The sequence below is a fragment of the Macaca fascicularis genome, chromosome X (genome assembly GCF_037993035.2).
Source record: "Macaca fascicularis isolate 582-1 chromosome X, T2T-MFA8v1.1".
In the NCBI taxonomy this organism is placed as follows: domain Eukaryota; kingdom Metazoa; phylum Chordata; class Mammalia; order Primates; family Cercopithecidae; genus Macaca; species Macaca fascicularis.
This window is the reverse complement of record NC_088395.1, coordinates 116665167-116679109: the sequence shown is the minus strand read 5'-3', so window position 1 is coordinate 116679109 and position 13943 is coordinate 116665167. Positions and strand designations below refer to the sequence as shown.

Here is a 13943-nt window from a genome sequence, read left to right as displayed (position 1 = left end):
GGAGGAGATGACAGGAATATTTGTGGAGAGGAAGCAAAGCATAGCTGTGGTTTTAGGATCAAGAGGCTTAGGCTCCAATCCTAACTGCCACTTGGAATTTTACTCCCTGAGAAAAATTTTCTTCCTCTGTAAAACAAGAGGCCATAATTCTTGCCCTGTCTACCTCAAACACTGTTATGCGAAAAGCCTTGTACACTGTAAAATGCTATCCAAAACTGAGGATTATCAATTAAAGATTTAAACTATGATCTTAATGTTTAAGGCAAATTTAAGTCAGAAAGCAGTAGTAATAATTTTACAAGTGATTTCTTTTTCTGAGCTTCTCAATGTGACCTGCTAATCCCTCCACAGTCCCACATTTGGGATTCTGAGGACACAGCTCTGCCAGCCCAGCATTGTAGCTCCTGCTTCTTTCTGGGCTGGTTTATCACCCAGCCTGCTGCTGCGACCATGGGATTCTCCCTGCTAGCCACTAGGGGCTGTTTGGTCCAGACTGGCCCATGGGTTTGGGTGAATGGGGAAGGAATCTAATTCTTGCCCTAGGAAGTCCTTGGAGAACTAGACAGGCTATGAGGCTCCCACAGCAAATTACTCAAGGCCAGTGTGGCTGAATCTTAGGACACCTGAAAGCTCCTTTCTTTCCATTAAACCTCTCAAAGAGTTTGTATAGGTTTCTTTGGTCTGCCCTGGTTATTTTACTTTTTTATTTTTTTGAGACCAAATCTCACTCGGTCGCCCAGGCTGGAGTGCAGTGGCACAGCGTTGACTCACTGCAAACTCTGCCTCCCGGGTTCAAGTGATTCTTCTGCCTTAGCCTCCCGAGTAGCTGGGATTGCAGGCAAACACCACCATGCCTGGCTAATTTTTGTATTTTTAGTAGAGATGGGGCTTCACCATGTTGGCCAGACTGGTCTCAAACTCCTGACCCCAAGTGATCCGCCCGTCTCGGCCACCCAAAGTGCTGGGATTACAGGCGTGAGCCACCGCGCCCAGCCAGCTATATGTATATTTTTAAAATCACATGGGCATATGGACAAGTACTGCTTTGGATATTGCTGGTACATTTCCAGAAGGGGCTACTTACCAGCCGAGTGTTTACCACAGGAAAGAGCAATGCCAGAAGAGCTCCATTCAACATGTGCATCTGTAGCCTAGTGGGAGAGAAAGATAAAGTTCAGGTCATACTCAGTCCCTGATACAAAGGGAGAAAAAAGACATGTCATGTTAAGCCACGCCATATGGAAGAGAACTATGTATACAAGTTGCTCTCTGTGGAAAATGGCACTAGAGTTTGCACAAAATAAATTAAAAGTGGCATATTTTGTATTAACTGAAATGTTCTGAAGAGCACCATCACTGGCTCAGAATCCCCCGAACACCTCCTGAACATGCTTTGGTTACAACAATTTATTACATAATGAGCTCTGTGCTCCCTAAACATTCAGTCAGTCCCAATCAACAGCTTCAACTGCTACAGCTTGGGCGGCATTAGAAAAGGGGAACTACGGGAGGTAAGTGTTCTGTTATTACAGTAGAAACCTATTTATTATAACATGGCTGCTTATTTACACTGTCATGTATAATCCTTTTCCCCAAACAGAGACCTAGACAGAAAAATATTGCTACAACCCAGGAAGCCAACTGCAGTGTTTTGCAAACTGTATTTCCCCACTTTCTTAGAAATGCCCTCAGGAGCAAAAGTGAGCAGCCTTCCAGGCTTTCATTTACATATTGGGCTCTGTGACTTAAAAGCAAAACAAAAAAAGAAAAAATAAGAAGAAAACCACTGGTCTCCAGCACTGGTTAATGGTACTGTTTCCCAATCCCAATGCCAGACTTGTTAAAGTACATGCGTATTAGAAACCCTTCATAAGTCAAGCACAATTAACTCAGGAACAAACCCTGCTTGTGAGGGCTCTGGGGATGGATTTAAGTAGCTTCCTTCATTATTAAAGGAAAATGGTTCTTTACTACTAAGAGAGATGAAAAGAATGACAGTCTGTTCCTCTTGAAGAAACATTGATTTGATGGGTTATGGACAACCACCACAGAGGCAACATGCCTCTTAGACCTCAACACTAGCTGCAGGTCGATATCAATCTCTCTCTCTCTCTCTCTCTCTCTCTCTCTCTCTCGCTCTCGCTCTCGCTCTTGCTCTCTCACATACACACACACACACACACACACACACACACACACACACACGCTCACACAGCATACCTCCTATGCCCTGGCTGGGAAAACAGTCCACATGTTGAAGACTCCCTAGAACTTCAGCTCTTCTCTTGGCACTCACAGATGTGTTTGTAAGACTAAGAGATGTGGCTGGGTGCAGTGGCTCATGCCTATAATCCCAGCACTTTGGGAGGCAGAGGCTGGCGGATCAGCTGAGGTCGGGAGTTCAAGACCACCCTAGCCAATATGGCAAAACCCCATCTCTACTAAAAATATAAAAATTAGCCAGGCATGGTGGCAGGTGCCTGTAATCCTGGCTACTCGGGAGGCTGAGGCACAAGAATTGCTTTAACTCAGGAGGTGGAGGTTGCAGTGAACCAAGATCATGCCACTGCACTACAGCCTGGGTGAGAGAGCAAGACGAGGGGAGGGGAGGGGAGGGGAGGGGAGGGGAGGAGAGGGGAGGGGAGGGAGGGAGGGAAGAAGGGAAGGGAGAAAGACTAAAAGACGTTACAAGACGACCCCGGAGAATGGCACAGAAACCCCAAGACTGCTTTTCACTTCCCCTAGTCTGTTTCTTCCTATTGTTCTTTGTCACCAAAACTTTGTGAATAGTGATGGTGTGCACTTAATATATTCCAGCCATCCTTAATCAAGAACCAGAAGAAAAATAATAATATTCCAGGCAAGTATCTGATTAACTGCTTTACATGAACTTTCTTGCTTAATTTTTATACCAATCTTCTGAGATAGGTACAATTACTTTTCCCATTTTGTTGATAAGGAAACGCGTTTCAGAGAAGTGAGGTGATCTGGTCAACATTACACATAAGAGAGTAGAGTCAGAGTTCAAAACCAGGTTTATCTGACTGCAGACCCCAAACTCTTACATCTCTCTTGCTGCCTTGTATAGAAGCCCCTGGTCCCCTCCTCCTGCCAAAGTATGACCTCAGGTGGAGGGTGAGAATGTTCCTCTTTCCTTCCTTTTAGTTTCAAGGGTCTCTCCACCTCCTTCTTCATTCCCTGCCCCTGGCTTAATAAGATTTCAAAGGATAACTAAAGTGGAAAAGGCTGTTTGGCTACCCAAGGCCATCACACTCCCTCAGATTAATAAGCTTGACCTGGTCCATAAAAGGGAAGAGGCACACCAATGCAATGTCACTCCAGCCTCCCTGGGGCTGGCCAGGTTACCACAACCCTTTTTCGGCAGTGTCATTCAAGGTGGCACCCCGTGTCTGACAAACCTGACAAACGGAGTACTAAAAATTCTGGCTCAAGCCTTAGTATCTACAGCAGGAGCTATTAACAGCCATTCCAGGCCTTCAGTGAAGTAGAATCTGGCTTAATCCCGCCCCTGGGCCCTCCTATGTGACAGCCACAACATAAAAACTCACCCTGGGAGAGCAAAAAAAAAAAAAAATCACATCAACAGTCCAGATGAAAGTTGGATTCTGGGCTGGGTGTGGTGACTCACACCTGTAATCCCAGCACTTTGGGAGGCCGAGGCAGGATCACTTGAGGTAGGGAGTTCAAGAGCAGCCTGGCCAACATGGCGAAACCCCGTCTCTACTAAAAATACAAAAATTAGCTGGGCAAGGTGGCAGGCGCCTGTAGTCCCAGCTACTCAGGAGGCTGAGGCAGGAGAATCACTTGAACCTGGGAGGCAGAGGTTGCAGTGAGCCGAGATCATGCCATTGCACTCCGGCCTGGGTGACAAAGCGAGACTGCATCTCAAACAAACAAACAAAAAAGCTGGATTCTGGTGCCAGGCTTTGCTATGGACCTCAAACGAAATGTTAGCATTTGCACAGGGTCAATTAGACATTTGGGCACCAAAAGTTAAATCTTGGGGTTGATGGAACTGATAAGGGCCTATGGATGGCCAAAGATGAAGATAAAACTAACATAAAGATCCAAAACAGTTAAGTCCCTAGATAAAGACAAGCATTGCTCTGGGTTCTCAAAATTCAGTTTATGCGAGCTATATATATGCCAGAGGGTGAATTATCTTTAATATATAAAGAAGCCTTACATACTAATAATCACAAACATTTCTAACATGTATTGAACATTTCTATGTGCAAATCATTGGGCTAAGGATTCAAATACATCATCTCATTCAGTCATTAGAGTTTTTATTATAACCACCATCATCTTCTTCATTTCATATCGGAGAAAACCAAAGCTCCAAGTGATTAAGTGATCTGCCCAAGATCAAACACATAATAAGTGACAGAGGCTGAAGTCAAGCTCAGATGTCACCAAGTTTCAAGCTTGTGTTTTTGCCATTGTACTCTGCTTTAAACCTATGGCATGAATGTTACATATGTTCTGTGTGTGTGTATGTGTGTCTGTGTTTCTATGTGTGTATGTATCAGACTGCAGGCCAGGAAGGAAAAAGTTCTTGAATGCCATTGGGGCAAGGAAGGTCATGCCTAAACCCCTTGTGTGTTCTGTGGCAACTATCCTGATCACGCAACTACATTGTCCTTTACAGACAAAGCACAGCTCTACAGGTAAATGACTGACCAACTCAGAAGCAGAGGCTTTTGTTTTAACTTTATACCCACCCGCAGCCTGCCACAAAAATTTGTATTGGGTATGGCAAATGGCTATAGGGCCACTAGAAACTCCTGTGAGGGAGTTCCCTCATCTGTACAATAGGAACCATAATAGTACCCAACTCATAGGATTGTTATAGGGAATTATATTTATAAAATGCATTAAAATGTGCGTGGCATATAGTAAGACTCACATAAAATGTTTGTTAAATAAATGGTGAAGAACTCACCTAAAGCCTCAAGATGGATGGATGGATGATGGATGGATGATGGATGGATGGATGGATGGATGGATGGATGGAAGGAAGGAAGGAAGGAAGGAAGGAAGGAAGGAAGGAAGGAAGGAAGGAAAGAAGGAAGGGAGGAAGGGAGGAAGGGAGGGAGGGAAAGGAGGAAAGGAAGGATGGGAATGGAAAAAGGAATAGAAAAAAAAATATATGAGAGACAAACTATTTAAAAAATTCAAAGTGTCAGAAAGAGGTCCAGAGAAAGCAGATGGACAGACTGAAGGCCAGAACCAAAAAGTAGAGCTTGGGGACAGACTTATATTTAGTTAGTCATACTTATAAACCTCCTTGCCAGCTCAGAGTATTGGTCATTGTATTATATATACAGTTGATCTTTGAACAATGTGGAGGTTAGGGGCACTGACTTCCTGAGCAGTCTAAAACCTGCCTATAACTTTTAACTCCTCTAAAACTTAACTACCAATAGCTTACTGTTGACCAGAAGCCTTACTGAGATCAATTAACACAAATTTTGTATGTTATATGTATTATATATTGTATTCTTACAGAGAAGAGAAAACATTAAGAAAGTCATGAGGAAGAGAAAATACATTTAGAGTACTGTACTACATTTATCAATACCGTAAGTCTGCATCATCTGTTCACAAGATGAATCGTCCATCTAAAATAGTGGGCAACTGCAGCTGCAGACCTCAATCAATCAAGCAATTCAACTTTTCCTTGTAATGTCTTAACTTTTCTCTGCTTCTTGGGAGCACTTCAGCATGACTAGTGCACTTTGTATGGGTCCTCTGGTGTTATTCAACATTTATGGTATTGCACTAAACATGATGAAAAATGCGAGAACAACAAGGATCACTTTTTATTGGGATCCACCATTTACTGGAGAAAGAACAGCCTATTCAGAGATGATTAGGGGCACAGGGCATTATAAGGGATACTCACAACACCTGAGCTCACCACAGGACGTGGCTATAAAATTATTACAGGAGTACAGTATGTACTACAGTTCATTTTATGCGGTTATGCTTTAATACTGCATCTTTATATCTGTTTGCATCTCTCAATTATGATGGCACAATGTACAGTCTGTAAATGTGTACATAAGCTTTGATAAATTTTAACTTCTTATAATAGATTGTGTATATTTTAGAGTAGTAAACTATAAAATACACTAGTGTCTACATATATTTATTCATTCATGACATACTTAACCTTATCTTAATCTTTTTCAATATTTCTAGACTATAAGACTTGCGTGCAAATTTTTTCAAATTGTCAAAAATCTCCAAACCTTTTTCCAATATATTTATTGAAAAAATCTGCTTCTAAGTGGACCTGCATAGCTCAAACCCATGTTGTTCAAGGGTCGACCCTTCCCTCATGTTTTCCATCCTGTTTAGTGTGATACTGTAATCATTGAGTAACACCAGGGGATCTAGATGAAGTGCCACTAGTCATGCTGGAAGTGCTCCCAAGAAGCAAAGAAAAGTCATGACATTACAAGAGAAAGTTGAATTGCTTGATATGCAGCATATATTTTATTTTCTGTATATTGTGATATTCTGATATCTTTAAAACCCTTTCTGGCTAGAGACAGCCTGCCCCCACCCCCATACTCCAGCCAATTCTTAGAAGATAGCAAGTACTCGGCCAGAAACATGCCTTTGATATGCAAACTAACCAATCCAAAGCCAGACCTCCTCTATCTGCCCCTTACACCCCAGGAGGCTATATTCCTCTTCCTTAATCGCCCCAGGGCCAGATATCAGGCAACTAGGGTGCACCCCTACAGCTTAGAGGCCTGCTGAAATTATTTGAACTAGCCAATCCTTAACTATCCACCCTGTCCTGCCTTGCTTTTCCTGTGGAAACCCCAATAAAGGCAGTGGCCTAAAACTTCCTCCTTGCTCCTATCTCCTGCCTCCTCACCACCCTAATGTCTTTCCCAAGTGGCCTTGCCTAGTATCCCAGGCCTCCTATCTCTAGGACCTGTGAATATAATAAACTTTGTTTTTTCCTTACCCTCTCCTCTGTCTACTCTTATGGCCACATCTGACTGATCATCACAAAAGAACACAAGATAACCATTATTACTGTCACAAACATTTCCTATAAGCTTTTTTGGTTTTGTATAGGATGCTACACTGAGTCTGCTTAGCTGGTAAGAATCTGAGGCAATATGGCAAGCACCATGGTTTTGATTCTCTTCTGGATCAGTTAATTTTGTTGAATTTAGTTCCACAAACATTAGCCAATCCATTACTGTGTGCCTAACATTGTTGCAGGTATTGTAGGGAAAAGAAGATCAGTGTAAGTAAGACATAGTATCTGCCCTCAAAAAGCTAACAATTTTTATGAGAAGGCAAGAAGTAAAATAACTAGAGGAAATGTACAATGGTTAAGGGGGGTTGGAATCAAGTCTACATTCCATCCCATCTCTACCATTTACCGGCCAAGTGACTATGGACAAATCACTTAAAATATGTGTCAATTTCTGGCCAGGCACAGTGGCTCACGCCTGTAATCCCAGCACTTTGGGAGGCCGAGGTGGGCAGATCACGAGGTCAGAAGATCGAGACCATCCTGGCTAACACAGTGAAATCCCATCTCTACTAAAAATAAAAAAATTTAAAAAATTAGCCGGGCGTGGTGGCAGGCTCCTGTAGTCTCAGCTACTCGGGAGGCTGAGGCAGGAGAATGGCGGGAACCTGGGAGGCGGAGCTTTCAGTGAGCCGAGATCGGGCCACTGCACTCCAACCTAGGCGACACAGCAAGACTCTGTCTCAAAAAAAAAAGTGTAAATTTCCTCACAATTGGTACTGGAACTAATAACAGCACCTACTGAAAGGATTAGAGAATTTAATAAAATAAGACCATGTAAAGTGATCAATGTAGTGCCTAGGATATAATAAGCACTCAATATACAGTGGCTATATTATCCTTAATAGATCAGTGTAAATGCATATCATATTATTCATAACAAATGAAGCTATTATGATCCTTCACGAGATGAATTCTATTTCAATTTAGTACTTGACAACAACCAAAAACAAAAAGATATGGAACAGATGACAAATTCTCTGGATGGCTGGAAAGGCAAATTCATAGACAGGAATTTGCAAAGGAAATTATAAAATATTTTGAACTGAACAACAACAAAAAAAGATGCCAGTAATAGGAAATTTTTTTTTTTTTAAGACAGTCTCACTCTGTCACCCAGGTTGGAGGACGGGAGTGCAGTGGCAGGATGTTGCCTCACTACAACATCCGCCTCCCGGGTTCAAGTGATTCTCCTGCCTCAGTCTTCCAAGTAGGAGATTACAGGCGCCTGCCACTACGCCCAGTTTTTGGTGGGGTTTTTTTTGTTTTGTTTTTTGTTTTTTGTTTTTTTTGTATTTTTTGTAGAGATGGGGTTTCGCCATGTTGGCCAGGCTGGTCTCGAACTCCTGGCCTCAAGCAATCCACCCACCTCGGCTTCCCAAAGTGCTGGAATTACAGGCGTGAGCCACTGTACCCGGCCTGAAATTATTATATTAGGCAAAAAGAATGATCTCAAATTAGCAATCTAAGCTCCCACCTTAAGAATCCAAAAAATAAGAGCAAAATAAATCCAAGGCAAGCAGAAAAAATGAAATAATAAAGAGCAGAGATCAATGAAATGGAAAAGAAAAACAATAGAGAGGCAGGGCCCAGTGCCTCTCTGGCGGGGGGAGTCACTTGAGCCCAGGAGTTCAAGACCAGCCTGGGATGTAGTGGTGCAAGACTGTAGTCCCAGCTAATCGGAAGGCTGAGGTGGGAGAATCACTTGAGCCCAGGAGGTCGAGGCTGCAATGAGCCATGAGCATACGCCACTGCACTCCAGCTTGGATGACAGAGTGAGACTCTGTCTCAAAAAAAAAAAGAACAATCAATAAAACCAAAAGTTTGTGTTTCAAAAAAGTCAATACAATTTATAAACCTCTAGGTAGAATGACATGGATAAAAAGAGAGAAGGAAAAAAGTTAACAGTATCAGCAATGAAAGAAGATATTAGAACTCTAGTAATTAAAATTATAAAAGAATACTCCAACCAACTCTGTGCACATAAATTTGACAACTTAGATGAAATGGGCATATTCTTCAAAAACCACAAACTCCAAAACTCACCCAAGATGAAAAAGACAACCTGAATAATCCTATTCAATAAATTAAATTCATAGTTAAAATCATCTGAATAAGAAATCTCCAGACTCAGATAGTTTCAGTGACCAATTCTACCAAATATTTATACAATCTTGTCCAGAAAATAAAAGAGAAGGAAACATTTCTCATTTTTGATTTGAAGAGGGCAAAGAATAAACACATCAACAAATGAAACAGAATGGTCCATCACTACATTACCCAGATACCAAAACTAGAGGAGGTGGGTAGTGGGGAGGAAGAAGAGGAAGAGAAGAAGAAAATAGAGGAAAATGAAGATGATGATGGAAGAAGAAGGAAGCAGGAAGAAGAGGGAGGGAGGCAAGGAGGGAAAGAGAGAAGGAAGGAAGGAAGGAAGGAAGGAAGGAAGGAAGGAAGGAAGGAAGGAAGGAAGGAAGGAAGGAAGGAAGGAAGGAAGGAAGGAAGGAAGGAGGGAGGGAGGGAGGGAGGGAGGGAGGGAGGGAGGGAGGGAGGGAGGGAGGGAGGGAGGGAGGGAGGGAGGGAAGGAGGGAAGGAGGGAAGGAGGGAAGGAAGGAAGGAAGGAAGGAAGGAAGGAAGGAAGGAAACAAGGAAACAAGGAAACAAGGAAACAAAGACCAATATTCCTCATGAACACAGACACAAAGATCCTCAGGAAAATATTAGCAAATCTAAAGTAGCAGTATAGAAAGAATAATACTCTATGACTAAGTGCGTTTTGTCCTGGTAATACAAGGTTAGTTCAATGTTTGAAATTCAATTAATATAATTCACCAAATCGTGCCAAAAAGACTAAAAAATACTAAAAAGTACGTGATCATATCAACTGACATAGAAACGGTATTTTGTCAAAATTCAGTATCTATTCATGATAAAAATTATCATCAAACTAGGAATAGTAGGGAACTTCCTCAACCTGATAAAGGGCACCTAAAATTACTACACCTAATGTAATACTTAATGGTGAAAGACTAAATGTTGCCCCCTACAACATTAGAAACATGACAAGGATGTCCACTCTCACCACTACTGTTAGACTAGAAGCTTTAGCGAGGAAATTAGGCAACAAAAATAATAGAGATTGAAAAGGAAGAAGTAAAACTGTCCTTATTTGCAATGGACGTGATTATATGTATGGAAAATCCCTACGAATCTACAAAAAAGCTCCTAAAAAAATATATTAGTTTTTAAAGGTCACAGGATACAAGATACAAAGTCAACACACAAAAATCAGTCACTTCTACACAGTAGCAGTGTACAACTGAAAACCAAAATTTTGAAAGTACCATTTAAAATGTTTCAAAAAGGCCGGGCGCGGTGGCTCAAGCCTGTAATCCCAGCACTTTGGGAGGCCGAGACGGGCGGATCACAAGGTCAGGAGATCAAGACCATCCTGGCTAACATGGTGAAACCCCGTCTCTACTAAAAAATACAAAAAACTAGCCGGGCAAGGTGGCGGGCGCCTGTAGTCCCAGCTACTCGGGAGGCTGAGGCAGGAGAATGGTGTGAACCTGGGAGGCGGAGCTTGCAGTGAGCTGAGATCTGGCCACTGCACTCCAGCCTGGGCAACAGAGCGAGACTCTGTCTCAAAAAAAAAAAAAAAAAAAAAAGTTTCAAAAAAAAAACTAAAATGCTTAGGTATAAATCTATCAAAATATTTACAGGATCCATATGCTGAGAATGGCTAAATGCTGATAAAATAAAAGAAGACCTAAATAAATGGAAAGACATACCATGTCCAAGGACTGAAAGGCTCAACATAGGAAAGATGTCAGTTCTCACCAAAACGATCTATAGATTCAAAGGAATTCTGATCAAAATCCCAACAGGATATTTTATAGATAGACTGACTTTAAAATGTATATGGAAGGTCAAAGAAACAGGAATAGCTAAAATAATTCTGTAAAAGAAGCAGATAATGAAGGAGTCACATTGCCTGATTTTAATGCTTGCTACAAAGTTACAGCAATCAAAACAATGCAGTATTGCCCAAGAATAGACACATCAATCAATGAAACATAATAGTCCAGAATTTGACCCACATAAATATAATCATTTGATTTTTGAAAACAGCGTAAATGGGGTTGAAGCAATTGGACATTCATATGTAAAATTACAAACTTAACCTAAACGTCACACCTTATATAAAAGCTAAGTCATAACTCTAAATAGAAAATTATAAAACTCTTAGAAGGAAATGTAGGAAAAAATCCGTGATCTTCAGTTAAGCAAAGTTCTTAGACGTGACACCAAACACACAATACGTAAAAGAAAAAAAATGATAAACTGACATTAATCAAAATGAAAAACTTTTGATCTGTGAAAGACACTTTAAGACAATGAAAAGACGAGCTACATAACATATAACATGGGAGAAAATATTTGCGAATCACATATCCAACAAAGAACTTTTATCCAGAATATATAAAGAATCCTCAAATTCAACAATAAGAAAACACACAACCCAGCCGGCCGCGGTGGCTCACGCCTGTAATCCCAGCACTTTGGGAGGCTGAGGCAGGCAGATCATGAGGTCAGGAGATCGAGACCATCCTGGCTAACACGATGAAACCCCGTCTCTACTAAAAATACAAAATATATATATATATATATATTAGCTGGGCATGGTGGCGGGTGCCTTGTAGTCCCAGCTACTCGGGAGGCTGAGACAGGAGAATGGCATGAACCCGGGAGGCAGAGCTTGCAGTGAGCTGAGATGGCGCCACCGCACTTCAGCCTGGGCAGCAGAGTGAGACTCTGTCCACCCCACCCCCGCCAAAAAAAAACAGTGCTATTAAAAAAAACGTGAACAGACACTTGACCAAAAGAAGTTGTTATTGAATATGTTGTTGTTTTCATAGCAAATAAGCAGATAAAAATACGTTCCCTACCATTAGAGAAATGCAAACTAAAACCACAATCAGATGCCACTTCTCACCTGAAAACAAAAACAAAAACAAAAAAAGACAATAGCAATGTGGAGAAACCAGAATTCTCATACACTGTTGTTGGGAATGTAAACGTAAAAGTACTGATTTGGAAAACTATTTGATGGTATCTTATAAAGGTTTTTTTTTTTTTAATAAAAAAAAAAAAAGAAAAAACTTTTAGAAGTTAAAAGTACTAGTACTCACCCTACAACTCAATAATTCTGTTCCTGGCTCCCTACTAAGATGAAAACTTATGTTTACACGGAACCCTCTACACCAATGTTTACAGCAACTCTACTCATAATAGACAAAATCAGCAGTCCAGGTACCCTTCAATGGCTGAATGGATAAACAAACTGTGGTACTTACAGACCATGGAAAACCACTCAGAAATAAAAAGGAATAAACAACTGATACATGTAACGACTCAGATGAATCTGAAAGGCATTATGCTAAGTAAACAAAGCCACTCTCTAAAGGTTACATACTATAAGGTTCCATTTGTATGACATTCTCCAAAGGACAAAACTACAGTGATGCAGAACTGGTCAGTGGTTGCCAGGGTTTAGAAATCTGGGTGTCACACTAAAGGGAGAGTATAAGAAGTTTTTGTAAGTGATGGAGCAGTTCTAAACCCTGTATGTGGTGGTAATTATAATAATCTATACATGTCTTAAGATTCATAGAACTTTATTCCCAAAAAAGCCAATTTGGCTGTATAATTGAACAAAATTCAAAAATGTATAAGAGAAGCAAAACACCGAACTCTCCCAGTCTCAGCTTTCACACTCACAAAATAAGTGATCCAAGATTCTGAGCATTTTAAACAACGTTTTTTGCCCTAGTTTTTTCTTTACACTGAAAGTTTTAAACATACAGTAAAGTATTTTTTAAAATGAGCACCTCTGCACCTACCATACAGCTTTAATAAATTTGAATATTATTGATTCAGTTGTCCTCTGTGTACCCTTCCTGAATACGATTCATCTCCCCCAACCCTCACCAAGGGGAACCTCTATTCTAAAGTAGTTGACTTCCTTGTTGCCCGTGTTTTTATACATTTACTATGCTTGAATGTATCCACAAATCACATATAGTGTTGTTTCATGTTTATATCCTTAAATAAATGGTACATTATATAGAGAAAGAGATTATGCAAATTACATTTTTCACTTAACTTCTAATTATCCATGTTTATACATGTAGCTCAACTTCATCTGTTTTTCACTGCTGTATATTATTCACTTTTATGAATATACCACAAGTTAGTTACGCATTGTCATGCTGATGGACATTTGGATCTACTTTTTTCCTTCAGCCAGACACTGAGATTTACTTTCTGTGATTTGCATTATAAAAGCAAAAGATCTGGCTGGGTACAGTGGCTCATGCCTGTAATCTCAGCACTTTGGGAGGCCAAGGCAGGCAGATCATTTGAGGTCAGGAGTTCGAGACCAGCCTGGCCAACATGGTGAAATCCCATCTCTACTGAAAATACAAAAATTAGCTGCTCGTGGTGGCATGCGTCTGTAATCCCAGCTACTCAGGAGGCAGAGGCTGAAGTGAGCCAAGATCACGCCACTGCTCTCCAGCCCGGGCACAAAGTGAGACTCCGTCTCAAAAAAAAAAATCTGTTTCTACCATCCCAGAGTCCAGAGTCCTTCCACACTGACTTTCTGTTTCGATAAACCCTTGGATCTAAGAGTGTATACATTTTTTCCCACTTTGTGAGGTCCTGTAGCACAATCCTGTCTGTCTTGTGGTAGGAAGTGCAGTTAGGAACTTGCATTTCAGAAATCACATATAAGAAAATAAGACACTCGCCTGTCCAAGATAGCTGAATAGGAACGGCTCCAGTCTACAGCGCC

General features: G+C 41.1%; 1 protein-coding gene across 30 annotated transcripts in view; it reads right to left on the bottom strand.

The window, feature by feature from the left end:
• Nucleotides 1-13943, bottom strand: part of TMEM164 (transmembrane protein 164) — a 350347-nt gene that overhangs the window by 240624 nt on the left and 95780 nt on the right. For all 30 annotated transcript variants that reach the window (XR_012429945.1, XR_012429946.1, XR_012429941.1 and 27 more), the window contains one exon: nt 1085-1151. Coding sequence is in view for 23 of the 30 variants with exons in the window: in XM_074029420.1 (XP_073885521.1) it covers nt 1085-1151 (67 nt within the window). In the remaining 7 variants the exon portion in view is untranslated. The remainder of the gene's footprint in view (nt 1-1084; nt 1152-13943) is intronic.